The 21,625-nt window shown below is 45.7% G+C and overlaps 1 protein-coding gene across 15 annotated transcripts in view; it reads right to left on the reverse strand.

Annotated features, from left to right (window-relative positions):
- Positions 1-21,625, reverse strand: part of gphnb (gephyrin b) — an 82,578-nt gene that overhangs the window by 3,510 nt on the left and 57,443 nt on the right. For 9 of the 15 annotated variants that reach the window (XM_034287864.1, XM_020056454.3, XM_034287863.1 and 6 more), the window contains exons 9-19: positions 15,050-15,091; positions 13,671-13,745; positions 9,808-9,870; positions 7,684-7,726; positions 7,116-7,253; positions 4,043-4,135; positions 3,356-3,411; positions 2,206-2,325; positions 692-750; positions 456-609; positions 176-297 (exon numbers count right to left, since the gene is read on the reverse strand). In XM_034287864.1, coding sequence (XP_034143755.1) covers positions 176-297; positions 456-609; positions 692-750; positions 2,206-2,325; positions 3,356-3,411; positions 4,043-4,135; positions 7,116-7,253; positions 7,684-7,726; positions 9,808-9,870; positions 13,671-13,745; positions 15,050-15,091 — 965 coding nt within the window. The remainder of the gene's footprint in view (positions 1-175; positions 298-455; positions 610-691; positions 751-2,205; positions 2,326-3,355; positions 3,412-4,042; positions 4,136-7,115; positions 7,254-7,683; positions 7,727-9,807; positions 9,871-13,670; positions 13,746-15,049; positions 15,092-21,625) is intronic. The other 6 variants (XM_034287870.1, XM_013138695.4, XM_010882533.4 and 3 more) reach the window with 4 other exon arrangements.

Consider the following 21,625-nt stretch of genomic DNA (forward strand, 5'->3'; position numbering starts at 1 on the left):
CCCCTGAAGAGTAGGACAGGAGGAGTACGTGAAGCGGTGGGACGGAAAGGATGGAACGGGAGGGATGGGACGAGGACGACGAGAAAGACACGGAGAAAGAAGAGACGACCGGTGGAGGAAAATGAACCAAATGGGGAGGGACAGGAATGTCAATGAGAGGAGTGTGAAGTCCTACTTGTCTCCCACGATGCCCAGGTTGATGGTGGGGTATCCGTGCTCCTGAATGGTAGCCAGCAGTGTTGAGCGGTTACTGTCCCTGATCTTCCCCGGGTGGAGGTCATCCTCTGGGTTCAATAGCTACAGACAGCATGGACATGTTCATTAGGCACCAACTGAAGCAAGAAGGGGCTACCTGGACCTGTCCAATGTCAATTTTTATTTTTTTTGGTTTCTGCCGCCAAATATTTGAAAGGCCATTTGCAGTCGCTCCAATCTCAATAATAGACGTTGCCCACCTCGTTGCCAGTGGACATGACAGCCACCACGGGGAACTTCTGAACCTCCACTTCGGTCACTCCCACGGTGGCCAGCAGGCCAATCTCAGATGGGCCCATGTGGGTTCCCTTGGACAGAACACACTCCCCACGCTTGATGTCATGACCTATGGGCCTGGAGGGCAGGCAAGGGGGTTTACATGAATGTCATTCAGGGACACCAATACAGACACACACAGACACACACACAGACACACCTGATGTCTTGCCCTGGACGGGCCTGTACGAGGATCCGCACCTCCAGCTCCTCGGTGCCCTGAGAAGGAAACAAAGCACTATGATGTGACGTCATCACACCAATCAGTCACCTGTACAACTGTCCCATTTAAAATACTCTGCTCTGGTGTTGGGTGTGAAGAAACCTTCAGAAGGACCTAGCATTCTCTATCTGCTGCTTAAGTCACTTTCTATCATACAAAATCCCAGCCTCCTTCCACTAACACCAGGAAACCTCTCAGCCTCCTCCTCACTCCTTCAGCTTCCCCCTCCCACCCGCCATCTTCCCTCTCTGCTGATTACTTTGTCATTCACTTTCAACAGAAGGTTGATGATATCCGTACCTTCTTCAACTGAGGCTTGTGGGCCCAATGGCAACTCCCACACTAAGCTTGCCCTGTCGACACTCTATCCCCTCTTACCTTCTCAAGGCCATCTCTGGGGACCTCCCGTTCCTCACATCCATCATTAACTCATTCCTGACCACTGGCTGTGTGCCAGTGACTTCAAGATTGCCACTTCTGGTAGGTACCATGGCTTGGTTCGGGGTCTACTCCTCTCTCTCCTCTATACACATAATCCCTTGGCTCTGTCATATCCTCAAATGGTCTTTCTTATCACTGCTATGCAGGTGACACTTTATTTCTCCTCCTCCCTTCTGACACCCAGAAGACAACATTCATCTCTGTGTGCATGGCTTGGATGACGGCCGACCACCTCAAGCTTAACCTTAATAAGACAGAGCTGCTCTTCTTCAGCATCAAGACCCGTCCGCTCCAGGACATGTCCGCCAGAGTTGACAACTGCAAAGTGTCCTACTCTCGGAGTGCAAAGAACCTTGGCATAACCCTAGACGACACCGTGTCGTTCTTGTCTAACATCAAGGCAGTGACTCACTCCTGCAGGTTCATGCTCGACAACATTCGTTGAGTACGACCTTACCTCACACAGGAAGCAGCTCATGTACTCATCCAGGTGTTTGTCATCTCACGTCTGGATTGCTGCAATTTACTCTGGATTACTGCAATTTATTCAGAAAGCAGTGGCCTGCCTAGTGTTCAACCTTCCCAAGTTCTTCAATGACACCTGTTACTTTCTACTTTCCGCTGGCTTCTAGTTGAAGTTTGCATCTGCTACAAGGCCATGGTGTTTGCCTATGCAGCAACAAGAGGAGGTTCTCCTCCCAACCTCCAGGCAGTGCTCAAACCCTACATCCCTATATATAAATGTTGGTGAACATTACACCTGACACTAAATTGTCTAGCCTGGGGTCTAAGCCCCCCCTGTCCTGGATTGTAGCCCATCTATTTTTCTGGAACTAATGACATGCTGTTGTCTAGAATGACATGCTATAAGGCCTAGATCCAAGCCAAGATGGTTCTATCAACAGTACTGTCCTAACCCTAGAGCCTAGGCCGTGGAACTAGAAACTAGAAGAACCTAGGCTGTAGTCTCTGACTAGGGTCAGGGCCTAGGGGTCAAAGGTTAGACTCACGTCCTCTGACTCGCGGAGCAGCTCTGTGTCTTCCACCTGCACCACTGCATCGGCCCCGCAGGGGATGGGAGCCCCCGTGGTCACCCGCATCACCTGGCCCGGCATCACCGTGTGGGTGGGCTTCAGGGAGAGAGACAGAGGCTGCCGTGAAAAACTCACACACACGCACACACATGTACACAGAGGTGAAAAGACAGACACTCACAGGACACTTTATTAGGTACACCTGCTCATTAACGCAAATAGTCCAACAGGCAATCCTGTGGCTGCGACTGAATATATAAAGAATTCAGCTGACCTCCTGGGATTATCTTACATTACAGTCTCTCTCAAGTTTACAGAGAACGGTGCAAAAAACATCCCTCGAGCAGAAGTTCTGTTGGCAAAAACAGCTAGCTAATGAGAGAGGCCAGAGGAGAATGACTCAATCAAGCTGACAGAAAGGCCTCAAATAACCACTCTTTACAACAGTGTGCAGAAGGCCAACACTGAACGCACAACGCTTTAAACCTTTAAGGAGGAGGCAAAAGGAGGCCTACCTGATACTAGATACCGTAGGTGTACCTAATAAAGTGGCTGGGGACTGAATCTGGAGAATGTCCCCTTGTGTGATTGCAGAATCAGAAAACATTAAACATTTATAACATGTGTCTAAGCATTACAGTGAGTCATTCAAGACATCCAACAATCTAACATTTCCAGGGAAGCAGACACATTGGAACACATTGCAGTAAGAAATTGCCCATTTGACTGTTACTTATGTTTTCTTGATATAAATGTTCACCCTGAATAATACACGTCTATAGGCCTATATAAAGCATAGAATAACAAGGTTTGTACAGACATTTTGTACAGACATTGGAATGGGGTCGTTCAAGCACTCTTAAGTATCTTACTGTAATACTGCTCTAGGACAAAAATAGATAATAAAATATTTGACTTCCCAATGATATTATGCATTAACATTTAAATGATTACTACATTCTACAATGTGACAGAAAAACATGTACATTGTCTGAACATCTACATATCCCTGGCAGTTTCATGCAGACACCTGGCCTTCTATGGACTCCACACAGAAAACCCCTGAATGAATTTGTGTGTTTGGGTGTGTGGGTGTGTGTGGGGGTGTGTATGTGTATGGGCAAACCTGTTCTCCAGCCTGGGACTCTCCGATGATGAAGCGGTCACCTGGGCCATCAGCCGCTGAAAAAAATAAAAGAAAACATTAATGTAATATGGATGTCTGTTTAATTTAAAAAAAAATGTTTTTAGGTAAAAGTAGTGTTGTGAGGCCATAACATTAAATCACATCACGCAGGTCTGGAAACTGGTATCTTTGTAAATTTGTGGTGAAATTATCAACCACATTGCTATTCATAGTGCTGTATTTCCTCTACAGCTTATCTCTTTGATTAGCAGAAAATTAGATATGGAGCTGCATTGTCCAGTCAAAGATAGGCGGTAGACTAAAAATAAAAGGCACATTTTCTTTAGTAATAGGTCTCTCCTATTTTACAGGCCAACAGTAACTCGAGACCTAATAAAAGTTTATGAAACTAGGAAACATCAAGAAAATAGTTCATACTGTATATTTATATGTATTATATTTATTTCTTTGTACTGGAATATATTTATTTTACAGGACCTTCTAAATGCTTTCATGTTTTGGGAGGATACCCTATCCTAGGTGTTAGGGTTAGGTTTGATTGGTTAGCATTAGGGTAAGGAAACATATTCTTAAAGGGAAATCCATTTTTATTGCCACATAAAGATAGCTGTGCTGAACATGTGTGTGTATGTGTTACAGTGCAGTAAAGTAGAGAACAATACCCACCTCTCACAGCATAACCATCCTTGACAGAGGCAGGAAATGGTGGCAGGTTGTCTTTGGCATAAATGTCCTGAGCCAGGACTCGACCCATCCCATCTAAAAAGAGAGAAGGAGACAGGGGGAGAGAAATGGGGAAGAGGATAGAGAGAAAAGAAAACATGTTGAACAAAGTGGGAGAAGGGGAAGGAGAGAGAGGACAGGAAATGGGAGAGAGAGAGAGGAGAGAGCATGTGATTCAGATGAAGATATGGAGAGACATATGTGCCGGAGGTGTGTGTGTGTGTAAGACGGAGTGTGTGACACCTCTCATCAGATCTTTGTGGATGACTCACCACCCGAACAGAAAAGCAAGCAAACACACACACACACACACACACACGTATACAAACACGCGCCCACACACTCGTGCATACATATACGCATGCAAACATACTAGGCTCACCCATACTGGGAACACAATCTAATGTGAAGTTAAAACCCATTAACAAATTACTTTTTTAAACCTTTTATGTTGTGTTGAATGTGCAATTTGTTGTTTCTATTCGCATAATCTATAATCCAACTAGAATCACTATTCTACCTCGTATTGTGGTCTTTAGATGACACGTCCAGCCCCACCGGTCAGTCTCCCAGACTGACAGGACACAGTACGTGAAGACGGGTAGACATGTTTCGGATTCTTTACCCCTCAGCACCGAATGTGTGCTCTCATCCCTCAACTTACTCCACACCAACGGCCAAACCTCCCACAATGCATCTGTCGAGCTACTGAAGTTTGTAGATGACACCACTCTGGTCGGTCTCATCACTGAGCCTTTGTGGAGGTCTACCTGCTGGTACACTGGTTCAGTCAAAATAATCAGGAACTAAACACTGACAAAACCACAGAGGCGGTGGTTGACTTCAAGTAACGCACCCTATCTTTACCCTCTGAGACTGGGGATGTCCATATGGCAGGTGGGGGGCACGTGGGCAATACAGGTAAAACATTTCCAAAACAACCGGCCATGTGATCAGTTCCTTTCCCTGTTCTGTGGCACTCAAAAACCAGCCATCAGTCCTGAAAAGACTAACAAGACAATATTCACCACATCAAACCACCTCCAAACTGAACACGTGCACTATATTGCCCTCGAACTCTGCTCAGCTCACTGCATTTAGATGTACTGTACAGAAACTAGAAAAGAGTGCAACAAGTGTAGATCCATGCATCCATCCTTCGGAGCACGTGGCAATGTTGATTCTGAATGCCGGAAACACAATTCCCACACGAGTCACTCAAATCAAGCTGTTTCACAAACTAAACTAGTTCTAAAAGTAGAAATAAAAATAAATATATATATATATATATATATATATATATATATATATATATATATATATCTATATGAGTAGAATAAAAAGACAGCAAAAGAGATACAGCAGGAAGAACCCTAGCAAGACTAGAAAAAGATGGAGTGAGAAACACAGAACTAGAAAGACAGTGTGGGAGGACGAAGAGAGAAATCTCTGCTCTAAAATACATTAAGCTGCTGCTAGGCTATAAATAGTGTGTGTTTCTTTCTGTGATTATAATGTGGATGTTCATGTGAAGATCTGAACTATGATATCAATAACTTAAATGAGAGGGAGAGTACAGCTGACAACACACACACACACACATTTTATGTTTTACCATCCTTGTGGGGATTCTAGAAATGATTAAAAAAATTCTACTTTCCCTAACCCTAAACATAACTGTAACCCCATAAAACACTAATCTTAACCACAACTGTAATTCTAACCCTAAACGAAATTGTAACTTTTATTACACTAAACCAAATGCTGAAAAATAACCTTGTCTCCACTCTCTAACCATCACGGTCCTGATACTCTCTAACCACCACGGTCCTGATACTCTCTGATCTCCACAGTCCTGTTACTCTCTGACCACCACGGTCCTGATACTCTCTGACCACCACAGACCTGATAATCTGACCACCACTGTCCTGATACTCTCTGACCTCCACAGTCCTGTTACTCTCTGTCCACCACGGTCCTGATACTCTCTAACCACCACAGTCCTGATACTCTCTGACCTCCACAGTCCTGTTACTCTCTGACCACCACGGTCCTGATACTCTCTGACCACCACAGACCTGATAATCTGACCTCCACAGTCCTGTTACTCTCTGACCACCACGGTCCTGATACTCTCTGACCACCACGGTCCTGATACTCTCTGACCACCACGGTCCTGATACTCTCTGACCACCATGGTCCTGATACTCTCTGACCACCACGGTCTTGATACTCTCTGATCACCATGGCCCTGATACTCTGACCACCATGGTCCAGATTCTCTCTGACCACCACAGACCTGATAATCTGACCACCATGGTCCTGATACTCTCTGACCACCACGGTCCTGATACTCTTGGACCTCCACAGTCCTTTTACTCTCTGACCACGACGGTCCTGATACTCTCTGACCACGACGGTCCTGATACTCTCTGACCACCACGGTCCTGATGCTCTTTGACCACCATGGACCTGATACTCTGACCACCATGGACCTGATACTCTGACCACCACGGTCCTGATACTCTGACCACCACGGTCCTGATACTCTGACCACCACGGTCCTGATACTCTGACCACCACGGTCCTGATACTCTCTGACCACCACGGTCCTGATACTCTCTGACCACCACGGTCCTGATTCTCTTTGACCATCACGGTCCTGATACTCTCTAACCACCACGGTCCTGATACTCTCTGACCTCCACAGTCCTGTTACTCTCTGACCACCACAGTCCTGATACTTTCTGACCACCATGGACCTAATACTCTGACCACCACGGTCCTGATATTCTCTGACCACCATGGTCCTGATATTCTCTGACCACCATGGTCCTGATACTCTTTGACCACCACGGACCTGATAATCTGACCACCACGGTCCTGATAGTCATTGCCCACCATGGTCCTGATACTCTCTGATCACCATGGTCCTGATACTCTCTGATCACCACGGTCCTGACACACTGACCAAACATGGCCCATCATTCCCCATTCTTTTATCTGATGTGTTCACCTCTGTAGTTGATGATTTCGGTTCCCAGGATGGCGGTCATCTCCAGCACGGTGATGAAGGCCTTGTCCATGGAGGTGAGGGGGAAGGGAGACATGCGGTGTCTCCTGGCAACCTTGGTAATGTCCACCGCGCTGTGACCTGATGGAACGAGAAAGTGGTGGGGACAGGAACATTGTCTTGAATGAGTCAGACACACACACACACACACACACAAACGCACAATTTCAACTCTTGACAGTGACCATGTTTTTCTAATAATAGCAGTGGAATAATTCCAGAGGTAAGTGGAAGAACAAAGCAAGGTGTAACTAATGGGTAATCTCTCTCTCTCCCTGCCTCTGCCTTGCAGCACAGAGAACAGAAGCTACCGTGCTTTGATTCCTCTTGACCCAATTCCTCTCCTATAAACACACACTTACGCTTTCACAGCATATTTCAGATTGTTAACACACGCCTCGGTCGGCCCCTGGCGCCACACCACACGCGTGTGGACAGATGGACAGACACACACACGCAACACCCAATTGTCCGGCTACAGGGGGCGCTCTAAGTCGCCTCAAAAGCTTACTTGATCTTAAGATATTTTCTTTGCTGCTGCATCGTGACTGCACCTGGAGAACGGCAGAGAGAGAAAAACAGAGGCAGCATGAGATGAAAAGATCAGGTTGCTCTTTCGACATGTTTGAATGACTGGATGTTTTCAGTCAAAAAGAGCTTTGTGATACCACAGTTAGCTTGCTCTTTGTCCTACCACACAGATGTCTTCCACTTCCTGGCATTGTGTCCTTATCAGATTTGAGATGGTATATCCATATCCAATAATCTCATTGCAACATTGAAAATCACATAGTAAAATCTTTCATGGGACTCTTGTTACAGCGATAGCAGAAGGAATAATTTAAATGAGCTAAAATAGTTTCGTTTACAGATATAGCTGGAAACATTTAAATGGGCTAAGATAGATGAGTTAAATTCACAGAAAGAGTGAACAAAAACAACAGCAACATTCTTACTGATTCGAAATTGATAATAATAGATTAATTTCAAACAATAATAGCAGTACTGATGTTGGCTGGTCATCGTAGGAGGGCTGCGTTTCTCAAAAAACATCAGATTCTATAGGAGCACTGACCTAACTCTCAGCTGATGCTGATATAACACTGATCTAACACTCAACTGATACTGATATAACACTGATCTAACACTCAATTGATGCTGATATATCACTGATCTAACACACAATGGATGCTGATATAACACTGATCTAACATTCAACTGATGCTGATATAACACTGATCTAACACTCAAGTGATGCTGATATAACACTAATCTAACATTCAACTGATGCTGATATAACACTGATCTAACACTCAAGTGATGCTGATATAACACTGATCTAACACTCAATTGATGCTGATATAACACTAATTTAACATTCAACTGATGCTGATATAACACTGATCTAACACTCAAGTGATGCTGATATTACACTGATCTAACACTCAAGTGATGCTGATATAACACTGATCTAACACTCAATTGATGCTGATATAACACTAATTTAACATTCAACTGATGCTGATATAACACTGATCTAACACTCAATTGATGCTGATATAACACTGATCTAACACTCAACTGATGCTGATATAACACTGATCTAACATTCAAGTGATGCTTTTACCACACTGATCTAACACTATTTGGAGACTGATGGAGATCGAAGTTGATATTTTAAAATGAGACAACCCTCACACACTAAGATATTGTGTGTATGTGTGTGTCAGGTGTACGGATTTGAGTGTATTGGTGAGTACCAAATCATCACTGCAATTACATTTCAATAATGAATATTCAACAGTCCCTAAAAGTAAACATTTACAATAGGGGTTAAAGTTAGAACTAGGGTTAGGTGTTAGGGTTATGTTAAGGTATAGTGTTTTGGGTTAAGGTTAGGGGTTAGATTTTGAGTTAGGGAAAATAGGATTTTGAATGGGAATATATGATATACAATATATAACAGTATGTATGTGTTTGTGTAGGCGCAGGAAAGGAGCGGGAGACAATATTTCTGTCTACCTGTCTTTCAGTCGGCCTGGCTCTTTGGGTGGCTACTTGCCTGTCTGTCTGCCTACCCGAGTATTTGTTTGACTGAGTACATGTCTGTCAGTCTGCTTGCCTTCCACTGAGTCTATTGTTCCAGCCTTCTCCTCTTTAGTTTCTATGTGCTCATGAGACTCATGACCCTGCCTGCCTCATCACGTTACCCTTGTGATATTATGGCCCTTCACAGTCTTAACCAATGGTGAGACAGTAAATAACCCCCCCCCCCAGAAAGTACATCAACAGCGCCAGGTACCAGAAAGCCGGAGGTATGAAAAAAGGTAGAGAGGGATGGAGGCATAGCATGACGTGGCCCCATTGCTCAGAGAAAAGCAACATGACCAGACTGCAGCTATACTAATGAACTAAAAGAGACAAAGAGATATAGACATTGAACAAAATAGAGTAAGAGAGAGAGAGAGCGCAACACTATTGGAGCAAACTAATGACGTCTACAGACATCAAGCAACACCAGACACAGCTACTAATTACAGAGCATTTCAAAGAGAGGAGACAGAGAGAGAAAAAAACAATATGTCAGGAAACGGAGGGTAGCGGCTCCTCAGCAGGGCTGGGGAGGGATAGTTACTCGAGAGCTGAAGGTCCTATGGCTCCTGCGGTCATCTTTAAGCCCCTCCAACCTACACTGGAGCTAGTAGGAGATAAAGCATCATCACAGGCATCAGTGAACATCAACTCCCAGGATGCATCAATACTGTACCGCAACAAAACAACAGAGTCAAAAAAGAGAGAGAGAGACACGAGGAACAACAAGCGACAGCGGGAGTGGGGATTGGGAAAGGAGAGAGAGGTGATGGGATTAAAAGAAAAAAGACAGGAGTGAGACAGCAAAAAAGAAAACATAAAGACAGAATGATATAGAGAGAGCTGAGACAAGACAGAGAAAAACCTGATGGAGGAAATGGGGGGGGGGGTGAAAGATAGAGAGACAGGTGAGAGGATGGTAAAGGGGAGATACTGAGGCTGCAGTAAGACAAAATAAAAAATCAATTTGCACAAGACATGAAGCAGAAAGGAAGACTAACAATTAAGAACATAACTAAGTCACGAACGTCAGTACATTACAGTTGTGCCTTTCTCTGAAAGGATTCATCAGAACTTACCATTTTATGGCTAACACAGACTTTCCTTCACACAAACAACAGCAACTTAACCATATAGGGCAACCTCACAGTAAATGACACATCTTGAGGAAAAGTAAGAGCATGTGTATTCGCTTTCCAATGAAATCTATCCAGGGCAGTCTGCAAGGAAACCACTTGAAAAGTCAACCTTAAAGAGTGAATCTGTCCTACGTTCTGCACTCAATTCCTCCTGTCCTCACTAGCAAAATGCTAATGGAATATTCTACAAATTGGAAAGGGATCAGGGCAGGCTAAATGCTCCCTAATGATGTAATGTTTGGGTGTAACCGTATGAGAACGCTGGAAGATGCTGCTATATTGGTGGCCCTAGGAATGGACAAAGGGTGACAGACACACCAACACAGGAGGAACGAGAAACATAACAGAAGGTCACTGAGACAAACGCCTACTAAAAAGATCTACCATCAGAAAGCCATGGAGAGGAAGAAAGATAGATATACAGTAGATAAAGATATATATATATATACACTGAGAGCGAGAGGGAGAGAGAGAGAGAGAGAGAGAGAGAGAGAGAGAGAAAGCTGAGCTAGGTACGTCAACTGAAAGAGACAAATAGTTTGCAGAGTGTGTGGCAGTGAGGAAAGAGTGAAGTGTGCGGAGGAGTGTGGAGATGGTGCAGAAGCAAATGGGTGGATAAACCGTTAGAGCAAAGCATACTATCAAACACACACACACACACACCTTGTCTCCCTCCCTTCAAATTCCTCAGTTTCTCTGGAATATGGAGAAAGACAGGGCCATGCATGATGGGAGTGACACACAATGTACAGCACAAGCACACACCGACGTTGAAGAAAGGGTTTCACACAACTCTAAGAGTTTTAATACCCACGCAACAACAGTCAGGGGACTTAAAGACAGACACACATACACGCGCACATGCCCACACCCGACCCGCTCAGAGTGGGCCCGTAAAAAAGAATCTCCATTATGTGTCTCGATTCTGTACAGGGCGATTCAAAAGAAGGAATTACTGAAATTCTCTGAGCCACAACTCACTGCAGCAGTACTTCAATAAGAGTGTGTTGTTGCGTTTGTGTCTGGGATGGCGGTGTGGCTGTGTGTGGTTGCGTTTGTGTCTGGGATGGCAGTGTGGCAGTGTGTTGTTGTGTTTGTGTCTGGGATGGCAGTGTGGCAGTGTGTTGTTGTGTTTGTGTCTGGGATGGCAGTGTGGCTGTGTGTTGTTGTGTTTGTGTCTGGGATGGCAGTGTGGCAGTGTGTTGTTGTGTTTGTGTCTGGGATGGCAGTGTGGCAGTGTGTTGTTGTGTTTGTGTCTGGGATGGCAGTGTGGCAGTGTGTTGTTGTGTTTGTGTCTGGGATGGCAGTGTGGCAGTGTGTTGTTGTGTTTGTGTCTGGGATGGCAGTGTGGCAGTGTGTTGTTGTGTTTGTGTCTGGGATGGCAGTGTGGCAGTGTGTTGTTGTGTTTGTGTCTGGGATGGCAGTGTGGCTGTGTGTTGTTGTGTTTGTGTCTGGGATGGCAGTGTGGCTGTGTGTTGTTGTGTTTGTGTCTGGGATGGCAGTGTGGCAGTGTATTGTTGTGTTTGTGTCTGGGATGGCAGTGTGGCAGTGTGTTGTTGCGTTTGTGTCTGGGATGGCAGTGTGGCTGTGTGTTGTTGTAATCGTGTCTGGAATGGAGAACATGTGAGTGCACTGAATGAGACTGAGGGCATATCGATCATGTATGTGAATGCTGATTAATTGTGTGTGTTTGGAATATTTTATTTCTATTATGCATCCTGTTCCACACACACACACACACACACATACACAAGCACACATACACACACACACACACATGCACAGGAATGTACAAGTATGTTGGTGTAAAACAAAACTGTATTTTGGCACACTCCTCTCTGTTGTGTGTGTGTGTGTGTGTGTGTAAAGCTGAAGCTGACTGGGAAGTGTGTTCGGATAAGCGCGCTGAGTAACCGTGTGACCGTGTGTTTACGGAATTGTGCTAGCTCACTGTGTGTGTGGCATGGTTGTCAAGCCCTGTGGCACAGTGTGTGCCGAGCCCTGGGATAGAGCCTGACTCTCCTGTAGCCTATTACACTGAACCGCGATGGTAGTTGCAGCAGAACGCGGAGAATACACACATGGCTAACACCGCTGCCAACAGCCCTAATCCCTTTACACGGTAACCTGATAGTCGCCGAGGAGACAGCCTGAAGCACCCTGACTACGGGTTGCCATGGTGATCTGCCACGTAGATGAAATTGGGGGGGGGGCGGATCAAGGTTGGGTCAAGGAGAAGGGACGCGGAGTGGACAGCAGTGACGTGGGAGGGACGCCCCCGTGCTTACGTCTGCTCGCGGTGGAAACAACAGACTCAAAGCGGACAGGGTAAAGACGCCGCTCTCAGTGGTTTCTGTGCTGAGCTCGGCAGAAAAACAACGACGCTGTCAGACAAATGTGGTGGGGAGGGAGATTTAGGAGGTGAGGAGGAGGAGAGGGACGTGACGGGGGACGGGGGTTTAGGGGAGGAAAGGGGAGAAGTTCCCAGCCTCATGGGAGAGAGGGTAGAGGAGAGGCCTTACGGTGGAGCGATTAGCGAAAGGGCGGAAGGACGGGACCTAATGTCTCTGTGGAACTCAGCTCCCGAAGCAGCACATGAGAGGAAGGGAGAGGAGAGGGTTCCCTCTTCTCCAAAATGCTTCCAGTGCTTCCTCCCACTACCCTGATGCTCGGCTACCGTGGCAAACACAGACACACTCACACACCACATGACCAGATGGGTGATGGATGAGAGTGAATGAAGGCTGGGGACTTTTAGAACGGCATGGGGAAGCGGGTGAAGAGCACTGACTCTACGGTTCTCTTCACTTGTTCACCTATGACCTCTCACCTTATAGTACCCCCTCACTTGTTCAACTATGACCTCTCACCCTAGAGTACCCCTCACTTGTTCACCTATGACCTCTCACCCTTCAGTACCCACCACTACACGGCACCGGTTGTGGAAGGACATACACTGCTACAACATGACCAGACTTTAAAGCCTAGCAAGACATTTCTTACTGAGTGAAGAATATGCCTTTCCAAAGTCCTCTCTCTCCCTGTCTATCGCCGTCTTTCCTGTAGATGAGCTCCAGTACCTGACCACACAGGGGAGCTGCAAAGTGCTGGCGGCCTGAGATGGAAAGCCTTCTGTTGGGTGTGGACCCAGGCCCCTCCCCTATCTGCCTGTCTACCCCTGGATGTCTGAGGGGACTGTGTCTGTGTCGGGGAAGGGGGCCTGCATGCGACTAAAGAGGACGGCTTGGTAGAAGGGAAGGGGTTTTACCTGGTCCAAGGTAGAGTACCTTGACTTGAGCGTGATGACCTCATCCAGGTGAGCCCTGAACTCTCTCCGTGAGGCCTGGAGAAAGCCACAGGACAGGTCATCATGCATCACACACGCTTACACACACACAAACTCACACAAACACTCACAGGCGCGCATGTAGGCACACACAACCACAGTCAAAACCCACAGAAACAATTAAAAAACACACACATAACACGCCCACAGTCCTACCCAGGTCTACAGCGCTGACACACATTCGGCAATCAGCAACAACACATTTCAAAAAGCCACTGACCGCAAAAGAACCATTACTACAACAAACAGAACCAGAAATGGATGCAGTCACAACCAAATACAGTGACGGCAACTTCAGCGTTGGTCTGAGAGGGAGTTAGTGTTGGAGAGTGTAGGGGATTTACAGCTTAGTGTGTTGTTGGAATGCAGGCGGGAAAAGGCACAGTGTTCCCTCATGGTCTCGTCACATGGTTCCCGTGCTCCTGCTCTTTTCAATAAAGTTATCCAAGGCCAGATATATTGTGTTTAACTGTTATTAATGGCTTCTGCAAGGACATAGAAAGAAAACGCTAAATCAGATGAAAACCTGATGAAGGCAGCTTGGCTTTCTCTCCATGGAGACTTGTGTTAATTAAATGTGTTGCACTGGAGACAAGTGTCCAGATGTTCCTTATCTGTTCTAAATAGATGTTAGTCTTGTGACAAAGTGGAAGTGTCCTCTCAGTGTCATCTATTGTCCCTTAGACTAGCCATATACCTTCCCAAATGACTTAACACTAAATCAATAGTGCCGGTGTCAGGCACAAGAGGGGCGCTTGTCAGAGATAGTGGCCTGATGCTAAGTGAGAGCAATGCACTGTGGGTATGAACAATGTGGCGACTTTTAATCTCTAACACCTCACTTGGGCCGTCACTGAGACATGTGTCACATGACAGGAATTGTGAGGCTGAGGTGATGATGGGTGCGGGGCTGTGTGCGTCTAGGGGCGGAATGATTAGATACCATTTATCCCAGACCACATGACACATTCCATTACCACAAGGTCCAAATGTTAATAGAAAACCCACCGAGTGGCCTGTAAATACACTGATACAGGAGGATGTTTAGAAATGCAAAGGATTCTGGGGTCTGTAGTCTTCCCGAGAGACACCTAGCAGGGTCAGCATGCGTGGCAGACACAGACAGACACAGAGGAGAAACATCAGGCAGAACACAGTGAGGAAGGATAGGTGGAGAGACAGAGCAGGCACGCCAGGTGAATGAGGACGAGGGGACTGTGGAAACTGATGCCATGACGGTGCTGTGGTGACGCCATGACGACGGTGGCCATGGCGATGCATTAGAAGGCATGCAGGAGTACCTCAGCAATGCTTAGGGTGGATGAACAGGAGGGGAGCCGCGCCTGGTGGAGGAGGAGGAGGGGAGAAGGAGGGGGGGGGGGGGGGGGGGGGGGGGGGGGAGAGAACAGGGTTAACACAGCCAGAAGCCAGACAAAGGCAGACGGACAGGCAGACGAACTGACAGACAGAGACAGACAGAACTGCAGGAGGTCCACATTACTGGATGTCCCATGCTGTGTTTCCACATGACTGCAGCAGCAGTCTGTCTGCCTGTCTGTCTCAGGTAAGCCAGTTGAGCCCAGAGCCCAGAGCATTAGAACACATATACTACAGTAGAGGACAGGACAACAGGGTTAAGTTGGGACTCCTGTGTGAGGACGAGAAGAGAGCATGGTAAATTTTCATTGGGTGTGTGTGTGTGTGCATATATTTAAGTCATTTTAAAACTCATTCCATGTAACTTTCTAGACAACTTGTAACTAGACAACTAGTACTGACTTATATAAACATTGATTTGATATACATTTATTAACTGTATGATAAATATTGAAGACAGCATAAGATCAGGGCAAAATTGAAGATGCTATCGGACACATGAAAATGAGAGGCTTTCATTTTAGAATTGTTACTAATAGTTATTCCAGTAAACTGACAAATAATTTTTGAATCAATTCTATTACTTTTTATGTTTACTAGTTTCGGCTAGAATATAACTCAGGCTTTTAAATCCTAATAAATGTAGAAGGATTGTTCACACGAGACCATGAGATATTTCCACCCTGTTAGCAACATACACATAAGATAAATATATTATTAACACTTTCAGATTAGGTTTTCATCTAGATTTACACTTTAAGTAAAATGTCCCTTATTCTATCACACCTATTTTTCTTCAAATAATTAATTAACTCTAATTATTGAGTAAAATGTGAGTTTCTATCAGAACCAGCACGTTATTTCCACAACATTTTTGCTAACAAGGTTGAATACTATGCATCAAATTTGATGGTATTGTTAAATTATGATTTGGAAATACCAACCTAATAGGGTGGAATGAAACATAAGTGTGCAAAGCAATACCAACAATTGTAATATAACATAAAATATGTCTAAACACTCATAAAACACAATATATTATGTAGATAGCAATACACACTAACATTACTCATTAATTTCATATAATTCTAACAAGATTTTCACCCGGTTAGAGCCATGTTCCAGCCTGTTTCATATTCTTAACAGGGAGGAAATTTCAAGGCTAAGTTAGCCATAGCTCAATACTGAGTGAGCAATATTGAGTTAGAAGGATAATGAACGCTTGACCAGGATTTGAACTTCTCTATCAAACATATTTTAGAATTATGAAGTATGATTAATTTTCTGTATCATACGGTGAGGGAATTTTTTTTTATCCCCTGCTGATTTTGTACGTTTGCCCACTGACAAAGAAATGATCAGTCTAAAATTTTAATGGTAGGTTTTTGGTAGGTTTTTTTTAACAGTGAGAGAAAGAATAACAACAAGAAAATCCAGAAAAACGCATGTCAAAAATGTTATAATTCATTTGCATTTTAAGGAGTGAAATAAGTATTTGATCCCCTCTCAATCAGAAAGATTTCTGGCTCCCAGGTGTCTTTTATACAGGTATCGAGCTGAGATTAGGGGCACACTCTTAAAGGGAGTGCTCCTAATCTCAGCTTGTTACCTGCATAAAAGACACCTGTCCACAGAAGCAATCAATCAGAATCCAAATTCTCCCCCATGGCCAAGACCAAAGAGCTGTCCAAGGATGTCAGGGACAAGTCTGTAAACCTATACAAGGCTGGAATGGGCTACAAGACCATCGCCAAGCAGCTTGGTGACAACAGTTGGTGCGAATAGTTGCAAATGGAAGAAATACAAAATAACTGTCAATCTTGCTCGGTCTGGGACTCCATGCAAGATCTCACCGAGTTGCAATGATCATGAGAACGAGGAATCAGCCCAGAACTACACAGGAGGATATTGTCAATGATCTCAAGGCAGCTGGGACTATAGTCACCAAGAAAACAAATTGGTATCACATTATGCCGTCAAGGACTGAAATCCTGCAGCACCCGCAAGGTCCCTCTGCTCAAGAAAGCACAAGTACAGGCCCGTCTGAAGTTTGCCAATTTACATCTGAATGATTCAGAGGAGACCTGGGTGAAAGTGAAGCACTTTGGCATCAACTCAACTCATCGTGTTTGGAGGAGGAGGAATGCTGCCTATGACCACAAGTCAAACATGGAGGTGGAAACATAATTCTTTGGGGGATGGTTTCTGCTAAGGGGACAGGACAACTTCACCGCATCAAAGGCACGATGGACAGGGCAATGTACCGTCAAATCTTGGGTGAGAACATCCTTCCCTCAGCCAGGGCATTGAAAATGGATCGTGGATGGGTATTCCAGCATGACAATGACCCAAGCACATGGCTAAAGCAAAACATTAGTGGCTCAAGAAGAAGCACATTAAGGTCCTGGTGTGGCCTAGCCAGTCTCCAGACCTTAATCCCATAGAAAATCTGTAGAGGGAGCTGAAGGTTTGAGTTGCCAAATGACTCGAAACCTTAATGACTTGGAGAAGATCTGCAAAGAGGAGTGGGACAAAATCCCTCCTGAGATGTATGCAAACCTGGTGGCCAACTACAAATAACGTTTGACCTCTGTGATTGCCAACAAGGGTTTTGCCACCAAGTACTAAGTCATGTTTTGCAGAGGGGTCGAATACTTATTTTACTCATTAAAATGCAAATCAATGTATATAATTTTTGACATGCGTTTTACTGGATTTTTTTGTTTTTATTCTGTCTCTCACGGTTCAAATAAACCTGCAATAAAAATTATAGACTGATAATTTCTTTGTCAGTGGGCAAACGTACAAAATCAGCAAGGGATCAAACATTTTTTTCCCTCACTGTATAGGCTAACAGTGTCAAGATTTATGAGTGAGACATACAGACTAACATCATGAAACATTGAAAAATAGATTGAACCAAGATTAAGTAGTAAGTTAGCTTTGATCTGGGGGTTTTCCCACCTAAAAATGAGTATTTTCCCCAAGTGAGATATATTTGTGGAAAGGGGCTTTTGAATTTAAGGACAACTGCTAACCTAACAGGGGTGAAAAAATGATTTCACATGCAGTGTCAATGGAAATAAAAAACAACAACATATTATTCATGGGAAAAATCGTTTTGATGAATTATGCCAAATAATTAACAAAGATGTTACATTTCCTATTGAAGTTCATGAGTAACACCTTGAGCTCTATCCCAAGATACTTTGTAGCCTATTAAATACAAGTTAATCAAAAACAGGGAGTATCACTCAAATATGAATGATGCAAAGATCAACATGGAGAAAAAAAGTATTTCGCTACAACAACAACTTCTTTATATACGGAAGTACTAGCGAGCAATAAAAACTAGGAAAGCACTGATCTGTAGAACACAACTGATAGACCATTAAACCACTGGCCTCCAAAACGTCCAATGACAGACCAGTAAATCACTCTCTCACTATCCAATTGGGGGCTAGAGAACAACTGCCCTACCAAATGACAGCTGGCAAGAAGTAACCGCTTCCCTCCAATTCCTCTTAAATTCTCACTCCAAGCGTCTTCAGTTAACTTATTCTGCCTCCTATATGGCACCATATTCCCAATATAGTGAACTAAAAATGTCAGCTAGGGCTTACAGTGCACTTTGCAGGAAATTGGGAGCCATTTCAGACTCCCCTTAACGGCCAGAGAGCTCCAGACTAAACTGCCAGTCGGGGAGATGAGAGACCGCATGAAGCTGTGTCAAGCATGCACAACGGAGGGACCCGAGCTAGGGAACGTCTGTTTGCACATCACCTTCCGCTCTACTATTCAACTCCAGGGGCCAGCGGCATTTGGCTCTATGTGAAGTGATGAGTGACGCGGTGGAGATACGAGTGGGCTTCTGGTTCACTGGGTCCGCCCACCAGTTTCAATGACTTGCATGGGTCCACGTGACGAATGAACAGCTCTCCGGAACCTTTAATCCAGCAGGTCACCACAGAGCCTGGGTTCAGTCTGTTCAGTGGTATCTGCTCAGTGTTTCCTAGGCTAGGCTCCGACCCCCCGGGAAACTCAGAGGCAGCCGGCATAAGTCAATAGAGGACAAGTACTGAATGCTGCAGACAAGGCATGCAAATGCAGACTTTCAAGCATGCAAACACCCACGCGTTCGGAAACACGCACACACACAAATGCACACACACACACTCACAGAATATTGGAGTGGGCGCACATTCTAACACCAACACACACAATTCTCATGCAAAATGATGTTGATTTAGTGTGCAACGTGTGTCTTATTTTGAGCTCCAGCCAATGGACCCATATGGACATCGGGTTTGAAGCCAAACAGATGGAGAAAGGCTGCATCATCCAGCAGTCAAAAGAGGCTTTTACTTTGATCAAATATTTTCTTCTTACCATATCACAGCCCAGAGAAATCGAAGACAGACTTCACCGGACACATTTTAACACCCCATAGGTACCGAACATTTCTTATTATACCTTGAAGGGGATTTATTCTCAAAAAGAGACTTCAACCAACAGGTGGTTTTCAAATGGGGATGAATTTCACTGACTGTTTCAAAAGGCAAAAATCTGGGGGTCACTTTTTTGGTCCTCTAAACCAATGATTGGCTGGCAAGGTGAGGACTGTTCAGATGGAGGATCTGAGCTGACTGGTGTTCCCCTTTAAGGAACTCCATTGCTCTTTCCAGTTGTAATTAGTTAATGTGTCACTGCACCTCCAGCCACCGTTGGTCTTCAAACTGACAGCATTAACATGCATTTATCGCGTGTTTACCTTTCTACCCATCATCTAGTCCCCTACTAGCCTAGGTCATGATGTCTAACCCTAGGGTCTACTGTCACCTCATGTGTTTTTACCAGGCTATGGGGAGTGTGTGTATGTGTGTGTTTAGACCCAGCAGCACTGCCATTTCCTCGGACAGCCTCGCTGTTCTCGCTCCCTCTCTCTTTATGTGAGCTTCAGTTCTTGCTCTCTCTCTCTCTCTCTCTCTCTCTCTCTCACACACACACTGCAGAGACGCAGCCACCAAACCAGGCACATGACTCCTCCTCCCCCTCCTCCTTAACACCAATGCCTGCAGTCAGGATACGTAGTATGTCCCTTCACCCCTCCCCCTCTCCTCCCCTGGTGTGTCCTAGCTTCATGCAGCCCCATCACCACTGTCTCTAACCCCATCAGCCCCATCACCACTGTCCCTAACCCCAACAGCCCCATCACCACTGTCCCTAACCCCAACAGCCCCATCACCACTGTCCCTAACCCCAACAGCCCCATCACCACTGTCCCTAACCCCAACAGCCCCATCACCACTGTCCCTAACCCCATCAGCCAGATCACCACTGTCCCTAACCCCATCAGCCCCATCACCACTGTCCCTAACCCCAACAGCCCCATCACCACTGTCCCTAACCCCATCAGCCCCATCACCACTGTCCCTAACCCCATCAGCCCCATCACCACTGTCCCTAACCCCAACAGCCCCATCACCACTGTCCCTAACCCCAACAGCCCCATCACCACTGTCCCTAACCCCAACAGCCCCATCACCACTGTCCCTAACCCCATCAGCCCCATCACCACTGTCTCTAACCCCATCAGCCCCATCACCACTGTCCCTAACCCCAACAGCCCCATCACCACTGTCCCTAACCCCAACAGCCCCATCACCACTGTCCCTAACCCCAACAGCCCCATCACCACTGTCCCTAACCCCAACAGCCCCATCACCACTGTCCCTAACCCCATCAGCCAGATCACCACTGTCCCTAACCCCATCAGCCCCATCACCACTGTCCCTAACCCCAACAGCCCCATCACCACTGTCCCTAACCCCATCAGCCCCATCACCACTGTCCCTAACCCCATCAGCCCCATCACCACTGTCCCTAACCCCAACAGCCCCATCACCACTGTCCCTAACCCCAACAGCCCCATCACCACTGTCCCTAACCCCAACAGCCCCATCACCACTGTCCCTAACCCCATCAGCCCCATCACCACTGTCCCTAACCCCATCAGCCCCATCACCACTGTGCCTAACTCCATCAGCCCCATCCTCACAGCCATCGTCATCGTCATCATCACACTCAAGCATGCGCGTAAACGTCCACAGGCATGCATAGTAGTTACACAAACAGGTCCATACACAAATACTGACAGGTAAACTGTCACCCACTCGGCAGAATGTACTCTCCTAACGCAAACTCCAAAACACACACTCCTAAAGACACACTCCTAAAGACACACTCCTAACGACACACTCCTAACGACACACTCCTAACGACACACTCCTAACGACACACTCCTAACGACACACTCCTAACGACACACTCCTAACGACACACTCCTAACGACACACTCCTAACGACACACTCCTAACGACACACTCCTAACGACACACTCCTAACGACACACTCTGAAAACGCGAGAGGAAACACACTACTTACCATGCTCATAGTGGAGTCTGCACTGAGTCAGCCCTTCAACATGTGCGTGCGCGCGC

The sequence above is a fragment of the Esox lucius genome, chromosome 18 (assembly GCF_011004845.1).
Source record: "Esox lucius isolate fEsoLuc1 chromosome 18, fEsoLuc1.pri, whole genome shotgun sequence".
Taxonomy (NCBI): Eukaryota; Metazoa; Chordata; class Actinopteri; order Esociformes; family Esocidae; genus Esox; species Esox lucius.